Here is a 24,699-nt window from a genome sequence, read left to right as displayed (position 1 = left end):
GAAAGACATCTCTTGGACACAGTGTGCTCCTGCATAAGTCTTTCTCTCAGAAACTCTTAACAAAATCCAGAACTCCAGAAGTTGACAACTTCAAGAATGCTACCGGAAGAGGGAAATGCTTACTTCTCCAGATGGTTAATGTGCCAGTTAAAGGAATTGTAGAGGATTGAAGAGGTATAGGGGATAAGGAAGGTTTTGTAAAGGGGAATTGAGGATTTGAAGGGATAGAGGGAATATGGATGTTGGTAAGATAAAAGGAAAGAGATACCCCCTGCTGAGAGGCTCTTTGAAAAATGGGGTTCCAGAGAAATGGGCCAACAATGATAGCCTGAGGTGATGTCTTCTCTATTGATTGATGTTGAAGATACCCCAGGGCAGGTAAGCACATACCCTCTTGAGGCACAAGCCTCCCTCAGGACTAAGGTTGCCTGGCAGGGGTCCAATAAGGACCATTTATGGTTGAATGGCTGTCCTTAGGTTTGCTTTCTCTATGTCCCCCTGAAGTGATAGTCCTCCTCTTATCTGGTTGTGGGTTATTTAACTTAAGATGAATTTATTAATAATTTTGGATTGGGAAGGTGTCAGGGTAGAAGAAAGAGGGATTGCCCTATTCTTTGCCATAGATTGGGTTTGAGTCTCTCAGCTTTTGAGTTGAGGCCAGGCCTCGAAGGCTGTTAGAGGATTTCTTTTATTCCTATCTAAAATAATCTATTCTAGCTTTCTTAAGTTCAAAGTCTTAGCAGTAGACTGCAAGAGGAAGAAAAGGCTCTGACTTTCAGAGCTGGTTATATCTGTCTCTTCAAGCTAGCACCCTAAATATTGGCCTTACTGTTCCAACTACTCCCCTTAAATCCTTTTGTTCAATGACACAATCACAGGGATCCAAGTAGAGCACTCAGTTGGGAAATATCCAGGAATAGAAGTACTTCTATCCAGAGAAAGGGAGAGAGTACTCCTTCCAGTCCTAGGGCCAGGAAAGAGAGACCCTCAAGAGCAACTGTCACTCTCCAAGTCACCTCTCCCCCCCAACTATTGTTGTCAATATCTTCACTCTTGACTTTCAGTGGATAATCATCTTTGGGACAAACCTCCCAATCACAGGAAACCCTCAGGGGTTTCTCTTTCAATTTAGCAAAGCCCAGGTAGCCAGATCATATGTTCAGATGTAATAGAGGGTCCTAGATCAGTAAATCAAGGGAGCCTCAGATTCCTCTCACAGAAATAATAAAAGGGTCTAGTGAGTAAAAGCACTAAAGGCCTATGGGCAGGGTCCTTTTATTACCTCTGCTTCTCTGTGTTTTTGTTTTGCAGAAGAAAAAATGATAAGGAAGGCAATGAAAACCACTGAGAATACAGAATCAATGATTCTACCATATGACTTCTGAGATGTGGGAAAATTTTCTGAAGAAGGTCCCCAAACACCATGACTATGGAAATCAGAAAAAGGGAAACTCTGATCCCTGAGTCTCAGGTTATGGGTGGTGTATAATTGAAAATCTGTTACCCTAAAAAGTAACTACATTTCCCGGAGGCCCACTGACTTCCTGTCCTCACATACTTCCTGTAGACAGGGTATATTAGGTGGGGACATGGAGAGTCCTACCCTTTTCTTGGCCCTTTTGGGGAGCATGATGGTGGTAAGTGGGGATTTTGAAATGGCTAATCAGCCATGGGCACATGGTCTTTATTTTGTATCCTCTTTATTTCTTGATTTCTAATGATCATTTAATAAATCCCTTAAATATAACATTTTTATTATTGACATTAATTTTAGTTTTTACAGTGGGAATAAGTAAAGGCATCAGAATTTCAGAAATGCCCAGATTATGTCATGTTCCTCCCCTTCCAATATTCCCTAAACACTGCCCACACCAAAACCAAGCTTCCCCAGGACTTCAGAGAACAGAATGTAAGAACTGGAAAGGATCTATCCCAAATGCCTCTTTGAAATGGCTTTCAGGCACACCTGGGTGTTATTCTGTGTCTCATCTAGGTGGTGCAGTGGTTAAAGTGCTGGTCTTATGGACTTGAGTTCTAATCCAGCCTCAGACACGTTTTTAGCTGTGGGAATCTGGGTAAAAGTCACTTTACTACTATTTGCCTCAATTTCTTCATCTGTAAAATGGGGATAGTAATAGTACCTTCCTCCTAGGGTTGTTGTAAGGCTCAAATGAGATAATAACTGCAAAGTGCTTAGCACAATGCCTGGCATTTAATAAGCATTATGTGTCTATCTGTCTGTCTGTCTATCTATCTATCTATCTATCTATCTATCTATCTATCTATCTATCTATCTATCTACTAGCTATTAGTATCTATTACCTTCCTCTAGGTGTCACACTGTTACTGTTCACTCATGAGGTGTTATGTCTGCTATTCTTCAGCACTTTTATTCTTAGTTTCTCTGCTCTTTGTTGGGCTTTTCTCACTCCCTTCCCTGATCTCAAGGGTCCTGCTGGGCATGGTGTCTTGTTATCTCTCTTTCCTACTTCATCTCTTCAGTGTTCCTGCTGGTCATCTCAGCTCCTATCTGCCAGTGAGTGATGACTGGAAAAATCTTTGATCATAACCTGAGGCAATAAGTCAACTCACCAGCCCAACTTCTGTTATGTAATCTCTGCTGAGTGGAGAGTCCTCAAATCTTTTCTTTTGATTCTTGTCTTTATAGCAGAAATCTCTATCCTGTTTCCCAGATAACTTTCTGAAAGGAGTAGAAATTCCCAAGATAATCTCTGGCTTGGCTTAAAAAATTAATTTAAGTTAGAACAAAAGGTGAATAAAAGAGGCAAGCTACTTCTTCTCTGCCTCCCTGGCTCTACATTCCCGACTTTATTATGTATATCTATCAGCAGGAAACCCTACTTGCTTGGTTCCTGTATTTTGACCAATGGAAGACTCTATATTCCCTCCACATCATATATTTTTTTAAGGTTCAATTTATTTTTTTAATTCAAACATATTTTATTTCCCCAATTACATGTAACAATAGTTTTCAATATATGTTTTCCAAAATGTTAGGATCCAAACTGTCTCCCTCCTTTACCCTACCCCCACTTGGAGATGGTAGGCAATTATCATGCATAATACACTTCCATATCTGTCATTGTTGTAGGAGCACACTCATACAAAGCCCAAACCCAAAAATAAAACTGATGTGAAAGATAGTATGTTTTGATCTGCATCCATCTAACTCAACAGTTCTTTCTTTGAAGATGGCATTCCCCATCATAAGTCTTTCAAAAATGTCCCAGATCATTGCCTTGCTGAGAGCAGTCAAGTTTTCACAGTTGATCATTGTACAATATTGCTGTTACTGTGTACAATGTTCTCGTGGTTCTGCTTATTTTGCTCTGCATCAGTTCCTGCAGATCTTTCCAGCATTTTCTGAAATCATCTTGCTTATTATTTCTTATAGCACAATAGTATTCCATCACCAACATATATCACAATTTGTTTAGCTATTCCCCAATTGATGAACACCCCTCAATTTCAAATTCTTGGCCACCACAAAAAGAACTACTATAAATGTTTTTGTACAAGTAGTCCCTCCCCCCTTTTAATGATCTCTTTGGGCTACAGACCCAGTAGTGGTATTACAGGATCAAAGGGTATATTCAATTTTATGGCCTTGGGGGCATAGTTTGAAATTTCCCTCCAAAATGATTGGATAAGTTCATAGCTCCACCAACAATGAGTTAGTGTCCAAATTTTGCCAATCCCCTCCTACATTTATTACTTTCCTTTATTGTCATATTGGACAATCTGATAGATTCAACACCATATTGAAGATAATAGAAATTAGAACCTAACAGGAATGTATTTTCTTCATTTTATAGAAGAGAATGAGGTTTATAAAAGTTATACAGGTAATTTCTGTTTTTTAACCCTTTCCTTCTGTCTTAGAATTGACAATAAGTTTTGGTTCCAAGGCAGTGGAGTAGCAAGGGCTAGCTAGGCAACTGGATTTAAATGACTTAGGGTCATATAGCTAGGAAGCATCTGAGACCAGATTTGAACCAGCTCCAAGGCCTGGCTCCCTATCCACTGAGCTATGTAGCTCCTTCTTTGTCCCCCCCCCCCAATATCCTCAATACCTAGTATAGTACCTTGGCACCTAGGATGTACAATGAATTTAATTGAACTGAGTTAAAGGGATTCAATTCAATCCCTCAGAACTCTCCATAATTCTTCTACTCCCTTCACTCCTCCATTTTCCCCAACATTTTTATGTGGTGTTTTCTGGATTAGATACAAAGAGGGACAGGAAGAGTTGCAAATTGAGGGTCATTAATACTTTATATATCGTTTTCCTTCAAAAACTTCCTTAAAATGTACCTCCTCCAGAAGCCTCCCCTTTGATTCAAACTGCTTAACTTTAATAATAATTTCTTTGGTATTCCTAAATTATAAATCTGATTATTCTACTACTCTACTGAAGAAATTTTAGTGGCTTCCATTTAATTCCAGAATAAGGCACAAATTTCTTTGTTGGGCCTTTAAAGCTTTTCACAATCTGGTTCTAACTTATCTTTCCATATGAATTTCATATAATTCCCCAAATGTAACATACATGCTGGTGTAAAGATAAGTTTAGGGTTGTGACTTAAATCTAGATTTAATTGGTCACCAAGGGAAATTCCAAATAAAATACCCAAGTCAGTCTGGGAATTTATGGTAATTTAATTAATATAGAGGGAAGGAATTTAAGGAGGAGGGAAGAGGATATAGGATTTCTCCTGCCTGGCCTGTGCCAGGGGGAGTTTGAAATCCCTGCCTCTAGGTCTCTGAAGAAGATTAGAGGCTTCTAAGAGGATAAAGTTGGAAAATAAAGGAGGAAAACTCAGCCATAAACTTATCACTGAACTGGACAATAGCTTGTAGCCATGCTAAGATGCTAAAAGGTCCAGCCTGCTGCCACCAGCCAACTCTCTGCCACCAGAAAGGTCCCGGAGAGAGGAAGTGAGCCAAAAATATAGACTTTTCACCCTTGTGTCCCCTCCTCTAAATGCCCATTCTTTAGTTCTCATCTTTTTTTTTGATTAGATTATATCTTTAGAGTTACTTAACACTTCTTTGTTAAGTTCACTTTTTGTTAGTTACTTGACCTTTTAGTGATTAATTTAACTTTTATAGTTACTTAACACCTTTTTGTATTAAGATCTTAAAATAGATTTAACTTAAAGTTCTAGCTTCACTATAAGGTAAGAGTTAAGTACCTTCATTGTTCAATCAGGAGTTTACAACTTTATCTTCCCCTAAAGTACGGTCTAAATAGGATGGAGTAACTTAGAGTTCACATTCCCCCCTGATTTTGTTAGAATAAGTATCTTCATTGTTAAAATCAGGAAATAGCTAAATCCAATCTTCACAATCACCCCTGATGATCATTGGGAGACTAGTCTCCCCACTGATCATTTAACATAATCATTTTGTAGTCCTAAAGCACTTCTAACTACAGATGTATACAATATCCAATTTCTAAGAGGAAATTACAATAGTTAGATAGAAGAGGGAAATAGAAGAAGGACAGACAGAGAAACCAATGTTTGCTGGGCTCATTGACAAAAACCAATTAGGGGGAAGTCCCCTTTTGGCATAAGAGAATACATTCAAATACATGTTCAATCAAACTTCAGTTCAATCAACCACACCCAAAGTTCATTCTGGGCCTTCTTGATGTAGCATAGGGTTTTCTGGTATCTTTCTACAACAGTTCATTCTCTGGATTTAGGAGCTATCAAGATTCTTCCTTGAAGATCTTTTCTTGAACAAAATTTCAAAATCTAGGATTTTATTAAAATACACTGGTCAAATTGGCTTCCTTAACTATTGTCCATATAGGGCATTTTTCATTTACTCAAGTTGTCTACAATGCCTATCATTCTCTCCCTCCTTGTTTGTTCCATGGGGGCTCCATGGCTTTATTCAAGATTAAGCTCAGGGATGACCCATTCTACTATGTTTTCTTGATCCCACAAATTATTTATTAGCACCCTTTCCCCCACCAATGAATTTGTGTTTATTTGGCATACATTTTATATCTATTTAAGTAATGGAATAGATTGTGCAGACCTGGAAGTGCTTATGGATTTCCTTCATTATACTGAGTTGTGTATGTGTTATTTTCTTGCAGTAGAATGTAAAATTCTTTAAAGATTCCATTCATTTTTTTAGGCATCCTGGTTGGCATTTAGCATACCCATAATATATGCTTATCGAGTTGAATTCATTAACTAGAAAATCATATAATCTGAACATTGGGAGAGATTTTAGTGGTAATTGAATCCAGTGGAGTAATCCTGTCTGTGAAGTCCTTGACCAGTGATTTGGAGATCACAATCTCATTAGGCAGCTCCATTTGGGATCCTTTCTGATTATCAGAAAATTATGCCTTATGTATCATTCAAACTCATGCAGTTTGATTTCCTATCATGACTCTTATTTCTGTTCAAAGGGATCATACAGAAGAAACCTAATTTATTTTCTTCCTGAGAGCCCTCCAAGTATTTGAGTACCAACTACATTTTTCCCACAAGGCTCTTCCCCCCCTCTTCTGCAGTCTAAATGAATCTAGTTTGCACATACATTCCTCATATGGCATGACTACCATGACTGGATGAAAGGAAGCTGGAGAAGGAGAGGAGAAGTCTTAGGGTGATCATAATAACTGTCTTCTAGTTTGACTAGTATAATAGTGTGTAGTGTGTAGGATAATAGTATTTAGGATGAGATGTAATATATAATAAAGCTGGAAAGGTAGGTTTGAATGACATTGTAAAGAACCAAATGGGTGGGAGGTGGGGGTTATATTTGACACCAGTGTTAATAGGGAGCCACTGGAATTTATTAGTTAAAGAAGTGATATGGTCAGACTTCTCCTCTAGGATAATCATTTTGGTGCCTATGTGGAAGATACATCAGATAGGGACAAAACATGCAGAAGGTAGACCCAATAGGAGGCTATTAGAAGAGTCTGGTTGAAAGGTACTGAAGGCCTCAGCTGAGATGCTAGATAGGCATTATGCTTTCCCCTGAGTTTTTTTCTTTCCTAGAACTAGACATTCCCCATTCTTTCAATAGATCCTTATTTAGTATGACCTGAAAGCTCTTCATCATTAAAGTTGCCCTCCTCTGGATACTCCCCATTGGATAAATGTTCTTCCTGAAAAGGAAATTGCTTTTTTATATTATTAATCATAAACTAAGTAATCACAGATGATCCTTGAGGTAGGCAACTGTGGCTATGATTTTTAGGAAGAGAAACCCAGTTATTAATCTGTGCATAAGATATAAATTAAAATCATAGAATATTAATCATAGTAGTAGAAAGGATATAGTTTGGTATATTAAAATATTATAGCAACTAACTAGATCAAGAGCTTCTGTTGGGGAAATAAAAACTTCAGGTCTGTATGGTTATCTAGGGAAGCTATAACTCATGCAGCAGATGAGCTGTGCTCATTTGGAATCATGAGTGCACAGCTGGAGATGTTATCCTAATGAAATGATAGGAAAACAACTTTGTCAGGTCTAGATGTTATTTAATTCTGTGAATATTTATACCCACTACAGGTGTCTCAGATAACCAAGATAGGTGACCGATTTACCTTCAAGTCTTTCCCCAGAGTCAGTGTGATGGTAATAAATTAGTAGTTATGAGATCTTTATAAAGAATATTATCTTAACCATGTCCTAATTCTTAGCAAATGTTACTAAAATGTTATAATATGTTTCTAACATACTCTGAACATTTGGTCTTGGTAATCACTTATGTTAATTAGCTGTCAAAAGACTGTAAAACAAACTATTGAACCTCTAAATGAGTTATTTGCCACATGCTGGGTGTGGTAAGACCTCTGACTATATTTATTCTCAAATAAAGTTGGATTCTTCAGCTTGAGATTATGACTCAGATATTTTCATTTCTAACATATCCTAATATCCTTATTTCCTAATCCAAACATCCTAATTTCCATAATCCTAATCCCAATCTAATTCCCAATGTGGAACATGATTCTCTGTATACAGTCTAGTTAGGGTGCTCATGCCTCTGTTAATGCAGCCCTAGGTATCATGGGTTTTTTGGCTGCTACATAAAGCCACTGATGAATATTGAGCTTGTGGTTAACTAATACTCCCTCTGAGAATGAGGAGTAGTGCAGCAGGGTTGGGGGAAAGTGGGGTAGGGTGAGGAGAATTGGTGGTGTGGAGGCCCAGATGGGCAAAGAATCATGGAAGACAAGGGAGGAGAAAGTGTAGATAGTGTCAGAAGATGCAGACTGGTCAAGTAGGATTATTTACTCAAGTTTCCATTTTTTTAACCAGGTGTTTCTGATACATAATAGTAATTCTGTGCAACTAATAACATGCTAAGCTCGAGAAATGGGGACCACCAACTGAATCCTGACCAGACTGTTTCAACTGAAGCTGGACAGGGAACAATCTTAGGAACTTTTCCCAAGACAATCATTATTTCAACCAGGAGAAGCTCCGGAGTTTCCAGATAAAATAACTGTTATCCGTCTATCTCCCTGGCACCTCAAAGTCACTCTAAGGATTTATGGTCAAACCCACTTCAAGAATTTGGTGTTTTCTTCCCTTTTTTTACTCATTTTTATACAAAAAATTAGCTAATTCCTGTATCTAGTGGACTTCTCTCCTTCGGAGAAGAGTTTCTGTGTGCATGCTGTTTTGTTGAGAAGAATATAGTAATCATGCCCCTTGCCTCTCCATCTGTTTCTGGCATCTTTCTCTCACTCAGTCCAATACTTGTTCCATGGGATCAGACAAATAGGAAGATTGACAAAGAGTAAGTGAATTATTGAGAAGTTAGTGTATGGGTGTTGTGGAGGTGGAGGCATTGAGTGTAAGTTATTCCTTGACAATGAAAGGGAGGGAAGATGTGATGATACCTTAGCAAGATCAAGTGAATGGTGCTTTTTTTTGCCTCTTAAGAATGGGTTTGGGGGCAGCAGGGTGACTCAGTGTATTGAGAACCAGGCCTAGGGATGGGATGTCCTGGGTTCAAAGGGTTTAAAAAAAAAGTATAAAAGCCAACTCGTGGTGAGAAATCACTATCTATTTTTTTCCAACTGGATAATTTCACAATTTAGCATTAAATGAAGCATTTTAAACATTTTCATGTTAATACTTTCTATGGATTATTGAGGGGAAAAATAAGAATAAACTCAAATCATCCTCCCCAACATGCCCTATTTGGGCTATAGATAGTCAAACATTGCTTTAATTCTTGGTACCAAGAGAGAACTATGAGGAGAAGTGTTCTAGAGGTAGCTCCAACTTGGCCAAGAAAGCTGAGTGTTAAATTTTAACTGTGAATATTTATAGCTTAGAAATTGGCAAATACTTTATCATTTGTTTTTTTATAGTAGAAACTTAATAAAGTGATGGAAAATATTAATAATTCAGATTATATTTAAAAGTGTGTCATGGGCACATTCTATTTTAGTGGGGAAAGCCAGCTGGTAAACATAGGCACACCACCATCAACATGAATCTCCACGCTGGTCAAGACCATGACAAGATCTGGGAATGATCTTGGAAGAACAAGATGAGGATTCCGGAGAATAAGATGGTTGTCATCAGTCCAGGGTCTTTTGTCATTTTACCAGAATCTGGAAAGGAAAGAATAGAGGAGAAAGGGTGAATTCAACTTGGAAGCCTCTCTCCCATTTCCTTTTCCTATCATTTATAGAAAATTAGAAATCACAGATTAGTAGTCTAGGTCTACTCTTTTCTTCCTTTCCTCACCCCTGACCTCCTCTCATCAGAGAGTACCACAGATAGTTCAGGATATACTGAAGTTAATTCTGGACTGAGCACTGGTACCTAGGTAGCCTCAAATAAACCTCTTCTCTTCTGATGTGGATATTATGTAATTTTAGCATTTTTTTCAAGCAGGTATGCTGTTTAAAAGTCTGCTCAAAATCATGAGGGGGTAAATATGGGAATGTGTCTGGGAGTGGTGGAACCACAGGGATAGAGTCCAGAGAAGGATGAAAAATAGAGAGACCCACATTACCAGGCCTTTGTAGCAAAATAATTGCTTTCTCTCTTTGAAACAGAAATAAATGCTTATAGTTCTTAGAGTTGGACTTCATAGCCCTAAATTCAGCTCAGCCAATTGCCCCCATCATAGATTCAGGAAGGCCTTGACAGGGCAGGTAGAGGGACCCTTCCTTTGTACTCTAAATCCCAGCATCCTAACACTGAAGTCCCATCCCAGTACATTTTATAGTGCTCATTCAGCACAACTATGTGTGTATCCTCTACTCATGAAAATAACTGGTGGCCCATCACCTCCAACTTCCTTCCATCCCCAGGAAAAGGTCTCCGGAGAGGACTGACACACATGGAATCCATGAAAATACCAGGATCTAAGGTCTAATAGATTTGTGTTCAGACCTGAAAGAGACTTTAGAAATTATCTAATCCGACTCTCTTATTTTCTGGGTAAGGGGATGGAGGTCTGGGGAAATAAGTCAAGAGCTTGCCCAAAGCCTCACAAACAGTAAGTAGGATAACCTGGATTTGAACTCAGGTTCTGTGACTTCTGATGCAGTACTTCTGCTGCCTCCTGGCCATTCAGGTCACATGGATGTTGCTTATTTATATAGAGGATCATAGGGGCTTAGAATTGGGAAGGACCTCAGTGGTAACTGAGGCCAACTCCTACCTAAGAATCCTCTCTGCAACATCTCCTATGAGTGGTCAGTTATCCTACATTTAAGATCTGGACTTAAGAGGAACAAATTGCCTCCTGAGAAAGCCCATTTGATTGTGGGACACTATTTGATGATACATTTCCCTTCATGTCTGTGCCTCTCCAGGTTATATCATACCTCTGCTTTCCAAGGCAGAGAAGGCTGGTTTCTCTAAAGTGATCTCTAGAAATGGAAGTTGTCCATGTCCTTTGGTTATTCATGCTAAAGTCCATAACAGCATCTTCCTGGAGCAGCATCACTGTCCAGGCTCCTGGAATGGCTAGTTCTGGGAATAGGCTCAAAGACCAATGCTTACCTAGCAGAAGCTTCCAATTTTTTGATCATCAGATACTGAGACACTCTCACCCTAGTCCAGGATGCTGCAGTCCCAAACCACTGTATTTGGAGCCCAGAGGTTCTGGCTTTCAAACATGGCTCTTGCTGGGAGCCATCAGGCCATGATGTCTTGACAAGGTCACTCATGGCAGCTAAGGAGGCCACAGAGTGGCCCTTGGCAAGATGTGACTGCCCACTAAGTCCTCCTTGCATGACATCTCTCATTAACATCCCTTACCTATGGAATTGACATGATTGCTATTCCCTCCTAACCTTAGAAGGAATAATACAAGAGCAAGATATCTGCACTCTATTTCCCCCAAACATCACCAAAAGACCAGACCCTCCAACCCAATCCCAAAACACTACCATGGATTAACTTTTACTTAGGTATATAATTCCCAGTACAATTGTAGCTATAAGCTAAGCCCAGAACTTTCCCACTCACAGAAACTTATTCTCATGAAGCCAGTCATAAAGACCCATACAAAACATGCAGGTACACCAAGCTTCATCATGCCTCAGCCTTGAGATTCTTCCCCTTGAGAAACTCCCTAGTAAACCCTGAAAAATGATCAGTCTAAAAATTAAATCTGAATTGTGTTCTTAGTACCTCTCAACCTCAATGTTATGATTGTTGATTATCTTTAAGAATTTCTGATTGATTATTTCTTTTTATTAAAAGTAATAAGTAAATTTTCTTGACTGTTTGTAAGTTCAAGCTCTTTACAGGGTGATGAGAAAATTAAGCCACCTGTGATGAAATAATTTATCTCGTGTGAAACCTTTATTCTGTCAAGAATCTGTAATCACAATACAAAAATATAGAATGTTAATCAAGTGATTTGTTAAAAGTTAATGTATCACTTTTCCAATTATCTCTATTTAGACATGTATATTAGGTAATGTATCTGTGTGCCAAAAAATGGGTATTAAAATAAACACCAGGCCTGGGGATGGCAGAGCAGCTATCAGGTGCAAAGCACACCCATGGCTGAAAGATATACAGCTATCTTCCGTTTGTTATTTTCTTTCTTTTTTAAAAAATTTAAACCCTTACTTTCTGTCTTGGAGCCAATACTGTGTATTGACTGCAAGGCAGAAGAGTGGTGAAGGCTAGGCAATGGAAGTTAAGTGACTTGCCCAGGGTCACACAGCTGGGAAGTGTCTGTGGTCACATTTGAACCCAGGACCTCCCTTCTCTAGGCCTGAATTTCAATCCACTGAGCCACCCAGCTGCCTCCCATTTGTTATTTTCTTGACTGACCATTTGCCACCTGTCAGGAACCCCTGGAGTCATGAGTGAGGCTGGACCTTCCCTGTGGCAGGCTCTTAAACTTGTTGTCCATATACCCTGAGATAAGCACTTTTTTTTTCCTCTAAGGGCATCAGAGGGGATTGAAGGGTTGAAAGGCACCTCAGAGACCATCCAGTTCTATCAGTGGCTTTCTTGTTCAACTTCTGGACATAAAGCTAGTAACTATTAGGTACAGAGATTAGAACCCAACTTTCTTTGAACCAAGACAATACTGTAATAAATGCCAATCCAACTATGATGACCTCCAGTCTTGTTTCTCCAGGGTTCAAACTACCTATTCCTTATGTCAGACCCCAGCTCACTCACCTTGTAGGTAGGCACAATTAAACTTGCTAAATGTTCTTTTGCTTTTTAGCATGACATTTTGTAAGCCTTCAGACTCTGAGAAACTTGCCACATCGAACAACTCATATGGGGGGATCAGCACTTCTTTTTCCTCTGGATAGACTGATAAATGTTGAATAAGAGCTCCTTGGCAGGTATAAATATCATAGAAGGTCCCTGTTCCGTGGTCTGTGAATATTAAGGCCACTCCTTGTTTTAGAGAAGTTGAAGCAAATTGACCAAAGCGCATCTCTCCTGAGCCATCAGGTAACTGTTTCACAGAGATGCCCCGGTAAACCTTTTGGCAGAATCCTGGTTTTCTCAGGATTTTCACAGCTCTGGTCAGATAGAAATGAAAAGCTTTAAAATGGAAGTCTTTCATATAAGCCTCCAGGGACCCACAGCATTCTCTCACTGCTCGATTAAAAGTTGGATAAATCTTAGGTTCTTCCATTGTGTAGGCAATGACAGCAACTTCATATAGCTTCTCCATTCTCTTCTTGTCAGGAGACAGTTTTTCCCATTTGATTTCTGCTTTTTCCCACACTTTGCTAAAATTTGAATTCATTGCCCTTTCTTGAGCTAAGAGCTCTTTTGCCTTTGTCTCCATGTTCTCCTCACAGCCCACATACTGGTCACCAAAAGCATTGCTTTCAAGGCTAATGACATATTTTGGCAATTCAGCTGCTTCCTGGAAAGGAGAAGGAAGTTTCAGTTGCACTCGGAATTACATCAGTCTCTACATATTTTTAATGTTTCAACAATAATGGTTAATGGAGAAAGTTATAAGACACATAAACTACCTAATGATGAAAGTGAAAATGGATCTAGTTGGCTTTATTTGTGTGTGTGTATGCGTGTTTTGAGTCTAGATTCTCCTGTCTTGGCCAGGCTGCAAGAGCAGGGGGCTTCTCCCATATTGATTGACACTGAAGCTTTAGACATCTCATGCTGCCTACTTCCTTAACCCACCCAACCTCTCTCCCGTTGGCTCACCATAGTAGTGCTGGGTTTATTTGGGACACCTGATTGGCTTTAGCTCTACTGCAGTTCAGGACTGTGGAGCTCCAGTGGTCCATCAGCCTCAGCCTCCCCAGTAAGCAGGGATTACAGGTAGGCTACCACTATGCTTGACTTCTTTTAGTCTTTGGAAAAACATTGGAAGAACATGAAGAGAGACTGAAGAAGGGGTTGTATTCACCAGAGGACTTTGCTCTGAAGCTATTAAAAGAAAAATGCTAAAAATATTTGATAATCTTTTTGCAAGACTTATAAGCCTTGACCCAGAGAATATAGAAGCATTTCTGAAATGTCCAGATCTACTTAATATTCAAGATTCATAGACTTTATAGATTTGGTGATTATTACTGTAAAATTGTTAAGAAGTATCTTGCTATTGCTTAACCATTAAATGACTTTATCCATGCATATATCATTCAAAAGATTTAGAAATTTAAGAGTAAGGAATGAAAAATCATCTTAAAAATCAACAAAGCCCTTTGATAATTGATGATGTGAGTACTTTGAAAAAAACCCAACCCTTCAAATATTGTCAGCTTCCTCATAAATCATCCTGAATGGCCTTATGCATAACATAGTAAAAAGTTCTTTTGTTTGCAACAAAGATGGCAGCCTGGAAGGTTTGGGAGCTTTCCTAAAAGATAGATCCCAGAGATCAACTGCACTTATAAATAGAGGTTTGGCTGATAGTAAGACTCACTACACCATCTACAAGCTTGAATTCTTGATTTTTCATTCATTCATTCATTCATTCATTCATAATTCATTAAAAAGTTAAAAAACTATAAGTATGGAGCAAAACACCAAATGTGGACTCACAACAATACAATAAGCTACAGGCCAGGGAAAACTAATGTGAATGTGGGTGATCTGTTCCAAAGGCCACATGACAATAAAGCTGGAGTAATCCTGAATGGTGTGGGATGCCTGTGTGTATGATGCCCAGGCAGTAGGGTTACAGTCAAGTGCAAGTATAGTTGAGAGCTTGGGACTTCCACCAGATTACCAGTCTGAACTGACACCAGAGAGTCAACTTCATATATTAATCTCATTTAGTCATATGACTCTTTCTTATCTTGGTTATCTGTGGGTAACTGATAACAAGAGCAAATGGTGGATGAAGGACTAAGTGAAGTGATACTACTCAAAAAAAACCAAAACAAGTTAATGATGCTAATGGATTTCCAGTAGCCAGAAAACATCTTATTGTTGAGACAATGGCAGAAGTTGGAAATCTGTAATGGAGTGCTTGACTGGCCTGTGATTCATTTCATTCATGGAACAACAGGAAGCAGTTAGCACTACTTAGAGTATAACACTCTTTGGCCATGAGAGCCCTGGGCAATGGCTTTGGAAATATGGCTCTAGAAAGAATGGATTCCAGAGATGGTAATAAACAAATCTGACTAGCCCAAGATAACTTCAGCTTTCTCCAGGGAGTGTTAAACCTATCCCAGTGTATGCAAAGAAAAGCTCTGACAATTCATGTTTCATATTTGGAGAACAGAAACACTAGCAAGCATTTAAAACTCATGTATTTTTTTTAACTTCTGGAAGGAGAGACTGAGGACACAAGCCATATATCAGAAGTGAGTGATATTTTACATAAGCCTGCCTAACCAAGCACATAGAGTGACTAATGTGTTGGGCAAGTATTTTTCAGTATATGGGAGGACCTTGACAACACTGAGTTCCTTATCACTGTAGATCTTCTAATGAAGACTGTTTGATGTTGGGAGTATTGCTAGTAAAGTTTTAGGTAATGGATCTTTCAGTTAAATTCCAACTTTGGCATTCTATGATTCTGTGAAGAGGCATGATCTTTCCATCTTCCAAGGAAGAACTTAGGATCCAGAAACCTAGGCTAGATATGGACAAACTTTCCTCTCTCACTGCTGAGTGGAAGAACAAGAGTGACTCCAGCTTGAAGCAACCTTCACAAACAGGGCTGATATGATAACCACATTTTATGAAATCAAAAGTTTGCTTATGAAGCAAATTGCTTTAGAATGAGAAGTTTAGTTATCCCAGAATTAGAATATGTTATTAGATGGATGTTATAATAATACCTTTAATATTTTCCTATTATTGCTTAATTAATTTGCTCTTTAAATCTCTAAAAATGTAATACTGTGCTATGTAGAATCTTCTCCCTTCTCCTCTACCCGGCCATCTATTTGTAGTCACATCATAGCAACTGCAGACTGTATCTTTATTTTACAGGTTTGCCACTTCTTTTGATTCTTTTCAATTCAATTCAATGAGCATTTTATTCAGTACTTTGATATCTTGTCTGTATGTGGTCATTTGCACATTCTCTCCCCATTTAAAGACTTTGGGTTTCTTAAGGCCAGAGTGTATTTGGTATCTCCATTGTTTAGCACAGGGTCTACCACAAGTAGTCATTTAATAAATGCTGGTTCACTGTGTGAAATATCGGGATGTAAATTAAAAAAAAAATGAAACTATTGCTCCTCTCAAGGGGCTGAATCTCTACCAGGGACAGAATCACAGGTTATGGGGTCAATTGAAACAAGAACATGAGGTTAGAGAGCAAGAATTCAAATTCCTGAGAATGGTTAAACACAGATAGCCAAGGGACTTGTGTAGTGGGACTCTGACACATACCCAGACTGTCTAATGTGTAGGCACTGAAGTACAGTGTCAGGGACCCACTTCTGAAAGAGGACATCTTGTGATGGCCTGCCACCTATCTGTCTTTAAATCTTCCTGAGGGAGGCATAGCAGCTTTCTTTGTGGTGATATTCGCAAGTAGAATATTTTGCACATCCACAGCATGGACACCATGGAGTAATTGGGAACAGGTCTAAGGATACCTTTCCCTGTTCTTTGGTCTTGTGACCCCAAATGAGACTTGGCATTTTGGTCTTTTTTTATTTGTCCTTTTCAGTTTCATGTAGAACGAGTGAAGTCCTGGACATGAGAGCTTGAGTTACAGGGATACTGAATCCCAGGAATGCAAGCTGAATGCTGCCACCATTGCAAAAGGGAATCCCTGGGAAGATAAGGTCCTGAGACACAATCTTAGAATCTAGGGGGTAGATTTGGAACTTGGTGGAAACAATGCTGTTTAGTAACTTAGTTAAGCTTTGTGCTCCTAATACCTCTCCTCTCCCAAGAGAACAAAGTGATGGTGGTGGTGGTGGGATTTTGTTTATTTTTGCTCTGCCTTTGAAGTAAATATACTTTTATAAAGGTTAATCTGATTGTAAAATGGTTACATGAAAATGGGGCATTTGGACTTTTAAAACTGAACACTAATCAAATGGGTCTTGAACCAATAGTAATGATGAGAGATCAAGCCCCACCTTCCTTTAAAGGCACTAGAGAACCTAAGGAAGAGGTGAAAATGCCACTTACTTGGTTTTCAGACAGTGGAGGTAAGAATAATCATTATTATACTTGACTTGAGAGGACCTATTGTGAATATTAGGCCCTGGAATTCTTATGCTTTCCTTGATTACTTGTCTTAGTATCCAATCATTCCCCAGCCTTTGAATACTACTTGTTTTAATTAAACCCTTAATCTGTGATCTCCCTCATAGATATTAAATGCCTTGATAGATTAACTTTTGTTGTTTTGTTTTTAAAATTGGATTCTTATCATAGTGTCTAGCACTTAGTAGCTGCTTATAGATTGGTTGATGCCAGTTACCATCTTTTGAATAGGAAGAGTCACTCAAACCCTTGGAGAAAGCTACCTTAGAAGCCAAGTCTATTATGTTCATTTCCTCATCAGTCTTGGTACTTTCAGATGCACAAATCCTAGTTTCTTTGCTATTCTCTCATGGGTGTTTTCTTCTGTGTCTTACATTTATTTCCTGGTTTCCTTCTGGTTGAACCTTAGGATCATTCTGTTTGCTGGAAAGAAGCCATAATGTGTGTGGGTAATATAGACCACTTACTCCAGATGTAATTAGCTGAAAGATCAGGACAGTTACGATGGAGATGACCTTTATGGACTTCATATGGAGGTTTGGTTACTGTTCAAGATCTTCCTGCCAGGTGTTTTTTTCTTCTAGCTTGGTCTCACCTCTGAAATTGAAAATGAGACAAAAAAAAGGCAGTTTCTTGTGTGTGCTTCTAGGATCAAATACAAGCATCTCTGACATTTAAAGTGCTTTTTTTTTTTTACTCCAACCCACCTTTCCAGAGTGATTTCTTATGATTTTGTCATATGTATTTTACTCTCCAATCACAAAGACTTGCTTGACATTCCATTTCACCTTTATGTCTTTGCACAGGCTATGACATGAACGTTATCCCTTGAAATCCCTTGCTTCTTTCAAGATTGCCCTAAGGTACTTACTCCTCTGTGAAAAATTTCTTGACCCAATCCCTCAAGTTGTTTATGCTCTCTCTTAAATGCTTTTTCTACATTTTCGATTAAGTTATCTCTCTGGGGTGACACAGCTATGAAATTCTCAAGCAGGTTTCCAACCCAGGTTCTTCCTGACACTAAGGTTAATGCTTTATTATACTATATATATAGCCTCTTTCTATATGTAAAGTATCTTGCAGATTTCAAGTGCTAAATGAATGTTGTTATTGTTGAGTTGTGTCTAACACTATGGCCCTGTGGACCATAGCACATCAATACTGCACATGGGATTTTCTTGATACGGATACTGGAGAGGTTTGCCATTTCTTTCTCCAGTGGATTAAAGCAACCAGAAGTCCAATGACTTGCCCAGAGTCAAATAGCTAGTAAGTGTCTGATGTCACATTTAAATGGAGATCTTCCTGATTTCAAAACTGGAATTCTTTCTGTTGTGCTACCTAGCTGACTCAAAGGCAGACTGAGATTAAATGACTTGCCCAGGGTCACAGAGCCAGTAAGTGTCTGAGGCTGGATTTGAACACAGGTCTTCTTGATTCCAAACCCAGTGCTCTATCCACTGATCCACCTAGATGCCCCTACTGAGTATATGGAGTGATCAAGGAAGACTAATACCCCTTGCATAAGGGCTTGATGAGCTCCTTTCAAGGCTGTTCATCCTTCTTTGGGGTCTACCTGCCACCCAGATCTCACCTCTTCAAGAAGCTATAGCATGCACAGCTGACATACTATGGAAAAGCTATCCTATCAGGTGGGCAAAACCATATTGAAGCTAACGGACTGGCCTCAAACCCGTAGATGAATGAGGGTAGAATATGAAGACTCCCTGATGGAAGGGGTAGATAAGAAGAGTTTGTTCTAATAGCCTTGAAGGTGCATGTAGGCACTACTGAGGACTTAGAGTTGGGCAGGACATTAAAGAAGTCTAGGCCATCCATTGTGTCTTGAGACATCACCATTCCTCCTTTTTCCCCTCTAGTCACTGAATTTGGATGACTCTGGAAGACAGTGAATCTGACAGTTTTGTGCAACTCTGTCTCACTTAATCCAATTTAGGTGAAAGTTAAAAGATATTCAGTGATATCATTTGGTCCTCTTCCAGTATGAAGCACAACAACTATATTTTCCACATTTTTGCTTGCTTTATTCCCTACCTCTTCCATGAATATAGGGCCTTGCAAGAAAAGAGACTGTACAGGGTAGCATGTATGGCCTAGCCTGTGGGACTGGCTCCTTGTGGATGCACAAATATGCTATACCTTGTTTCAGTTCAAGTAACCATGTGGAAATCCCTGAATTGGCCATACCTTCCTTCTTTCCTCAGTATGATTTTTTTTATTTTTAAAATTTTAAAACCCTTATCTTCCATCTTAGAGTCAATACTGTATATTGGCTCCAAGGCAGAAGAGTGGTAAGGGCTAGGTAATGGGGATCAAATGACTTGCCCAAGGTCACACAGCTAGGAAGTATCTGAGGTCAGATTTGAACCTAGGACCTCCTGTCTCTAGGCTTGGCTCTCAATCCACTGAACTACCCAGCTGCCCCCTCCTCAGTATGATTCTTGAGTCCCTATTGTGCTCTGCCAAACCTCAACCTTGGACCACTCCCATCTTTGTTTTTTACACTGGTTATTTTAAAACTTTTCATTCTTCCTCAAGTCTCTTGTGACTCCCCCTCTCTCCAATCTTTTATCTGAGAATTTTGCTTCATATTTTACAGAAAAAAATGAGACTATTTGCTGTGAACTCTCTCCTTTCCTCTCTTCCTCACCTCCCATCATTCAGATGTTTTCTGTCACTATTTTCTCCTTCACCCTTCTCTCAAATAAAGAAGTGGTCCTTGTCCTTGCCAAAGTGAACATCTCTACTTGCACATGTAAATCCAGTTCCATCCTGTCCCATCCAGCAGAGGGCTCTATCTTTCTTGCTCTTTCACTTATCTTTAATTTCTTGTTGTCTGCAGGTTCCTTCCCCAGTGTCTACAAATATAGCTATATTTTTTCTCCCATACTCAAAAACCTCTCATTTGATCTTTTCATCTGTGTTAACTCTTGTCATATATCTCTCCTTCATTTCATGGCAAAATGTCTTTGGAATGTACTACTACTTCTCTTTCCATTTTCTTTATAATTGCCTACAATCTGGCTTGCAACTTCTTCATTCAGCTGAAAGTCTTCTCTCCAAAGTTACCCATGAGCTCTTAATTGCCAAATCCAAACACTTTTCCTCAATTTTCATTGCAGTCTTTGACACTGCTGATCACTCTCTCCTCCTCATTACTCTCCTTTCTTTAGTTTTTGGGACTTCATTCTCTCCTAGTTTTCCTACCCATCTGATCCTCTTTTCTCTGTATCATCTGCTGGACCCTTTTCCAGATCATATCTACTAACCAAAGGTATTCCGCAGAGTTCTGTCTTAAAACATGTCTTCTTCAGATCAACACCTCACACCCTACACCAAGATAAATTCAAAATGGGTGAATGACTTAAACATAAAGAAGGAAATCATAAGTAAATTGGATAAACACAGAATAGTATACATGTCAGACCTTTGGGAGGGGAAAAACTTTTAAACCAAGCAAGATATAGAAAGAATCACAAAATGTAAAATAAATAATTTTGACTACATCAAATTAAAAAGCTTTTGTACAAACAAAACCAATGTAACTAAAATCAGAAGGGAAACAACAAATTGGGAAAAAATCTTCATAAAAACCTCTGACAAAGGTTTAATTACTCAAATTTATAAAGAGCTAAATCAATTGTACAAAAAATCAAGCCATTCTCTAATTGATAAATGGGCAAGGGACATGAACAGGCAGTTTGCAGCCAAAGAAATCAAAACTATTAATAAGTACATGAAAAAGTGTTCTAAATCTCTTATAATCAGAGAGATGCAAATCAAAACAACTCTGAGGTATCACCTCACGCCTAGCAGATTGGCTAACATGATAGCAAAGGAAAGTAATGAATGCTGGAGGGGATGTGGCAAAGTAGGGACATTAATTCATTGCTGGTGGAGTTGTGAACTGATCCAACCATTCTGGAGGGCAATTTGGAACTATGCCCAAAGGGCGACAAAAGAATGTGTACCCTTTGATCCAGCCATAGCACTGCTGGGTCTGTACCCCAAAGAGATAATGGACAAAAAGACTTGTACAAAAATATTCATAGCTGCGCTCTTTGTGGTGGCCAAAAATTGGAAAACGAGGGGATGCCAATCAATTGGGGAATGGCTGAGCAAATTGTGGTATATGTTGGTGATGGAATACTATTGTGCTAAAAGGAATAATAAAGTGGAGGAATTCCATGGAGACTGGAACAACCTCCAGGAAGTGATGCAGAGCGAGAGGAGCAGAACCAGAAGAACATTGTACACAGAGACTAATACACTGTGGTATAATTGAATGTAATGGACTTCTACATTAGTGGTGGTGTAATGTCCCTGAACAATCTGCAGGGATCTAGGAGAAAAAACACTATTCATAATCAGAGGACAAACTGTGGGAGTAGAAACACCGAGGAAAAGCAACTGCCTAACTACAGAGGTTGAGGGGACATGACAGAGGAGAGACTCTAAATGAACATTCTAATGCAAATATTAACAATATGGCAATGGGTTCGAATCAAGAACACATGTGATACCTAGTGGAATGACGCATCAGCTATGGGTGGTGGGTGGGAGGAAAAGAAAATGATCTTTGTCTTTAATGAATAATGCTTGGAAATGATCAAATAAAATATTATAAATCCAAAAAAACAAAAACAAACCAAAACCATGTCTTCTTCCCTAAAACTATTTCACTTTGTAATCTCATCAGCTTCCATAGTTTTAAATACCATATCTATGCTGACATTCCCCAAATTTTCCTATCTTGCCCTATCCTCTCTGCTGATTTCCAGTCTTAAATTTCTAGCTGTCAATTACACATCTTAAACTGTATGTACTGAAAACATGTTAAACTCACTATGTCCCAAACTGAAATCATTGTCTTTTACCCCAACCTCACCATAGCCTCCTGCTTTCCCTATTATTGTTTTTCTAAAAAAAAAAAACCTCTTACTTTCTGCCTTAGAATTGACATTATATGTTCATTCTAAAGTAGAAGAGTAGTAAGGGCTAGGCAAATGGCGGTTATGTGACTTGCCCAGGGTCAAATAGCTAAGAAGTGTCTGAGACCAGATTTGAAGCTAGAACCTCATGGTTCTAGGCCTGACAATGAGTCATTTAGCTCTACCTCCACCATCCCCTCCTCATTCCATTGTTGAAGGCAAAACTATCCATCTAGTCTCTCAGGCTCACAACCTAGATATTACCCTTGAGTCCTCACTATCTCTCCCTATCCCATATCCAATCTGTTGCCAAATCCTATCTAGTTCACCTTTTCAATACCTCTTTATACACCCTCTTCTGTCCTCTGAAATTGCCCCCACTCTGGTACAGTCCCTCACCACCTCATGCCTAGAGTACTGCTAGAGTGCATTGGTGGGTCTACTTGTCTAAAGCTTCTTCTTACTTTAATTTATCTTTCATTTGGCAACCAAGAAGATTGTCCTAAAGTTTCACTTTCCTACTCAATAAATCCCAGGGCTCCCTATTGCTTCCAGGATCAAATGCAAAATCTTCTCTTTGATATTCAGAACCCTTCATAAACTAGTTTCCCCTCCAATTTTTCCAGGTTTCTTAAATTTTCCCTCCTACCACATATGCTTTGATCAAGTCACAGTGACCACCTTGCTATTTTATGAACAAAGCACTCTATCTCTCAGCTCCAGACCTTTTCTATGACTGTCTCCCAAGTCTGGGATGCTCCTCCTTCACATCTCTGTGTATTTGCTTTCCTGGATTCTTTTAAATACGAACTAAAATTTCATCTTCTTCAAGAAATCTTTTCTAATCCCTCTTAAATCTAGCACCAGCCCTTTACTGAATAATTTAGATTTCTTTTGTAAACAAATGTCTTGTTTTTGTAGGTAGATATTTTCACATTATCTTCTCTATTAGAGTGAGAAAACCTCTAGGTCAAGGATTATCTGTCGACTTTTTTTTTTAACTCCTAGCATTAACATAGTGTCTGGCACATACTGGTGCTTAATAAATGCTTATTGATTAACTGAATAAAAACAATTAGAGAAGATAAGAAGTAATTGTTTTTAAGGCAAAACTCAAAGAAAAACCAACAGAGAGACTGGAGATAAAAAAGAGTAAACAGAAAAGAGAATCACTCAATGGAGAAATTCTATAGAATGAAAATGATTTGAAATAAAACAATTTTCAAGCTCCAGATAAGAAAGATCATTTTGTCACAGCAAGGACACCCTAAGAAATAATAATGAAATAACTATAAGAAACTCCAGAGTGTTTCTGAAGATCAATATATAATTAATGGATGTAGATTGATATTAGAGGTCTGAAAGGAGAATTTAAAAAGCTAACAATTAGAGGAAACAATGGAAAATCTCTTCAAAACAACAGATTTTCAGAAAACTAGGTCAGTAGATTTGGAACTCAAAAAATGCATGGAATAGAACAAAAGCAAAAGAAAAGCTGGAAGAAATGAGATTTCTACAAGACAAGTTAATTGACTTTAAATAGAAATGTACCAATACAATTTGAGAATTCCCAATATTCCAGACATAAATGATATAATAAAAAGTATGAGCATCATCCCGTAGGAATTTATACAGGAAGAAATCTCAGAAAAATTGGAAACAGAGGATTAGGCCCTAAGCAATGTAATCTATAGATTGCCAGCAGGGAGAAACCTCAAATTCAATACACCTATAAATGTTATAGTCAAAGCACTGGAACTTTAACTTTGAATAACAAATCTTCGACTGTCCAGGGTGAATCCATTTATAAGTCAAGGACAAGTCCAAAATCATTTAAAATCATAGTGCATAAAGCCAGCTAGGTGACTCAGTGAACAGAATACCAGACCCAGAGTCAGACCAGGCCTCAGATACTTTCTAGCTATGTGACCCTGGGCAAGTAACTTAACTATCATGGCCTTTAGTTTTCTCAATTGCAAAATGGGAATAATAATAGCACCTCTCTCCCAGGGATTTGAGGATAAATTGGGATTTTGCAAAATGCTTTGTAAACTTTAAAGTACAAGATAAATATTAGTTATTGTTATTCAGTAAGCTCCAGTGGCTCAATATCACCTCTAACATGAAATATAAAGACTTCTTTGTCATTTATATGCTTTTAGGACTCAGTCTCCAACTTCACTTTACAAACTTATACAGATTTGTCCCCTTCATGGAATCTACTCTCTAATTACACTAGCCTTTTTATTGTTCCTTATGCCTTACTCTTTGCGTCTTTTTATATCTGAATCCTGGTCTCCCCTCCCCATCCCTTGCCTCTCATCAATTAAAATGCTTAGTCTCTTTTGAAAATTAATTCAAGGATGCCTCGTCCAAAGGAGTGCCCATCTCAGGAGAGAAAGCTAGCAGGCTGCTGTTCCCTTGCTGAGCATTGTCCCTGGGGAGGGCACTGGCTGGGGTTCCCCTTGCTTTCAGGGAATTGGGTATCCTGGAGCAGTGCTTAGGTTCTGGACACTTAGGTACAGGACCCTGTACAGGGAAAACCATGGAAGTATTGCTGAGAATC

General features: G+C 38.7%; 1 protein-coding gene across 2 annotated transcripts in view; it reads right to left on the bottom strand.

The window, feature by feature from the left end:
- Nucleotides 1–9,058: 9,058 nt before the first annotated feature.
- The window catches only part of LOC103098663 (ecto-ADP-ribosyltransferase 5-like), a 35,773-nt gene continuing 20,132 nt past the window's right edge, over nucleotides 9,059–24,699 (bottom strand). For both annotated transcript variants that reach the window (XM_056795031.1, XM_007491040.2), the window contains exons 2-4: nucleotides 17,649–17,778; nucleotides 12,685–13,393; nucleotides 9,059–9,635 (exon numbers count right to left, since the gene is read on the bottom strand). In XM_056795031.1, coding sequence (XP_056651009.1) covers nucleotides 9,529–9,635; nucleotides 12,685–13,393; nucleotides 17,649–17,711 — 879 coding nt within the window. In that variant the 5' untranslated portion in view covers nucleotides 17,712–17,778 and the 3' untranslated portion in view covers nucleotides 9,059–9,528. The remainder of the gene's footprint in view (nucleotides 9,636–12,684; nucleotides 13,394–17,648; nucleotides 17,779–24,699) is intronic.

This window comes from Monodelphis domestica, chromosome 4 (genome assembly GCF_027887165.1).
Source record: "Monodelphis domestica isolate mMonDom1 chromosome 4, mMonDom1.pri, whole genome shotgun sequence".
NCBI classification, from domain to species: domain Eukaryota; kingdom Metazoa; phylum Chordata; class Mammalia; order Didelphimorphia; family Didelphidae; genus Monodelphis; species Monodelphis domestica.
This window is presented reverse-complemented; position numbering and strand designations above follow the sequence as displayed.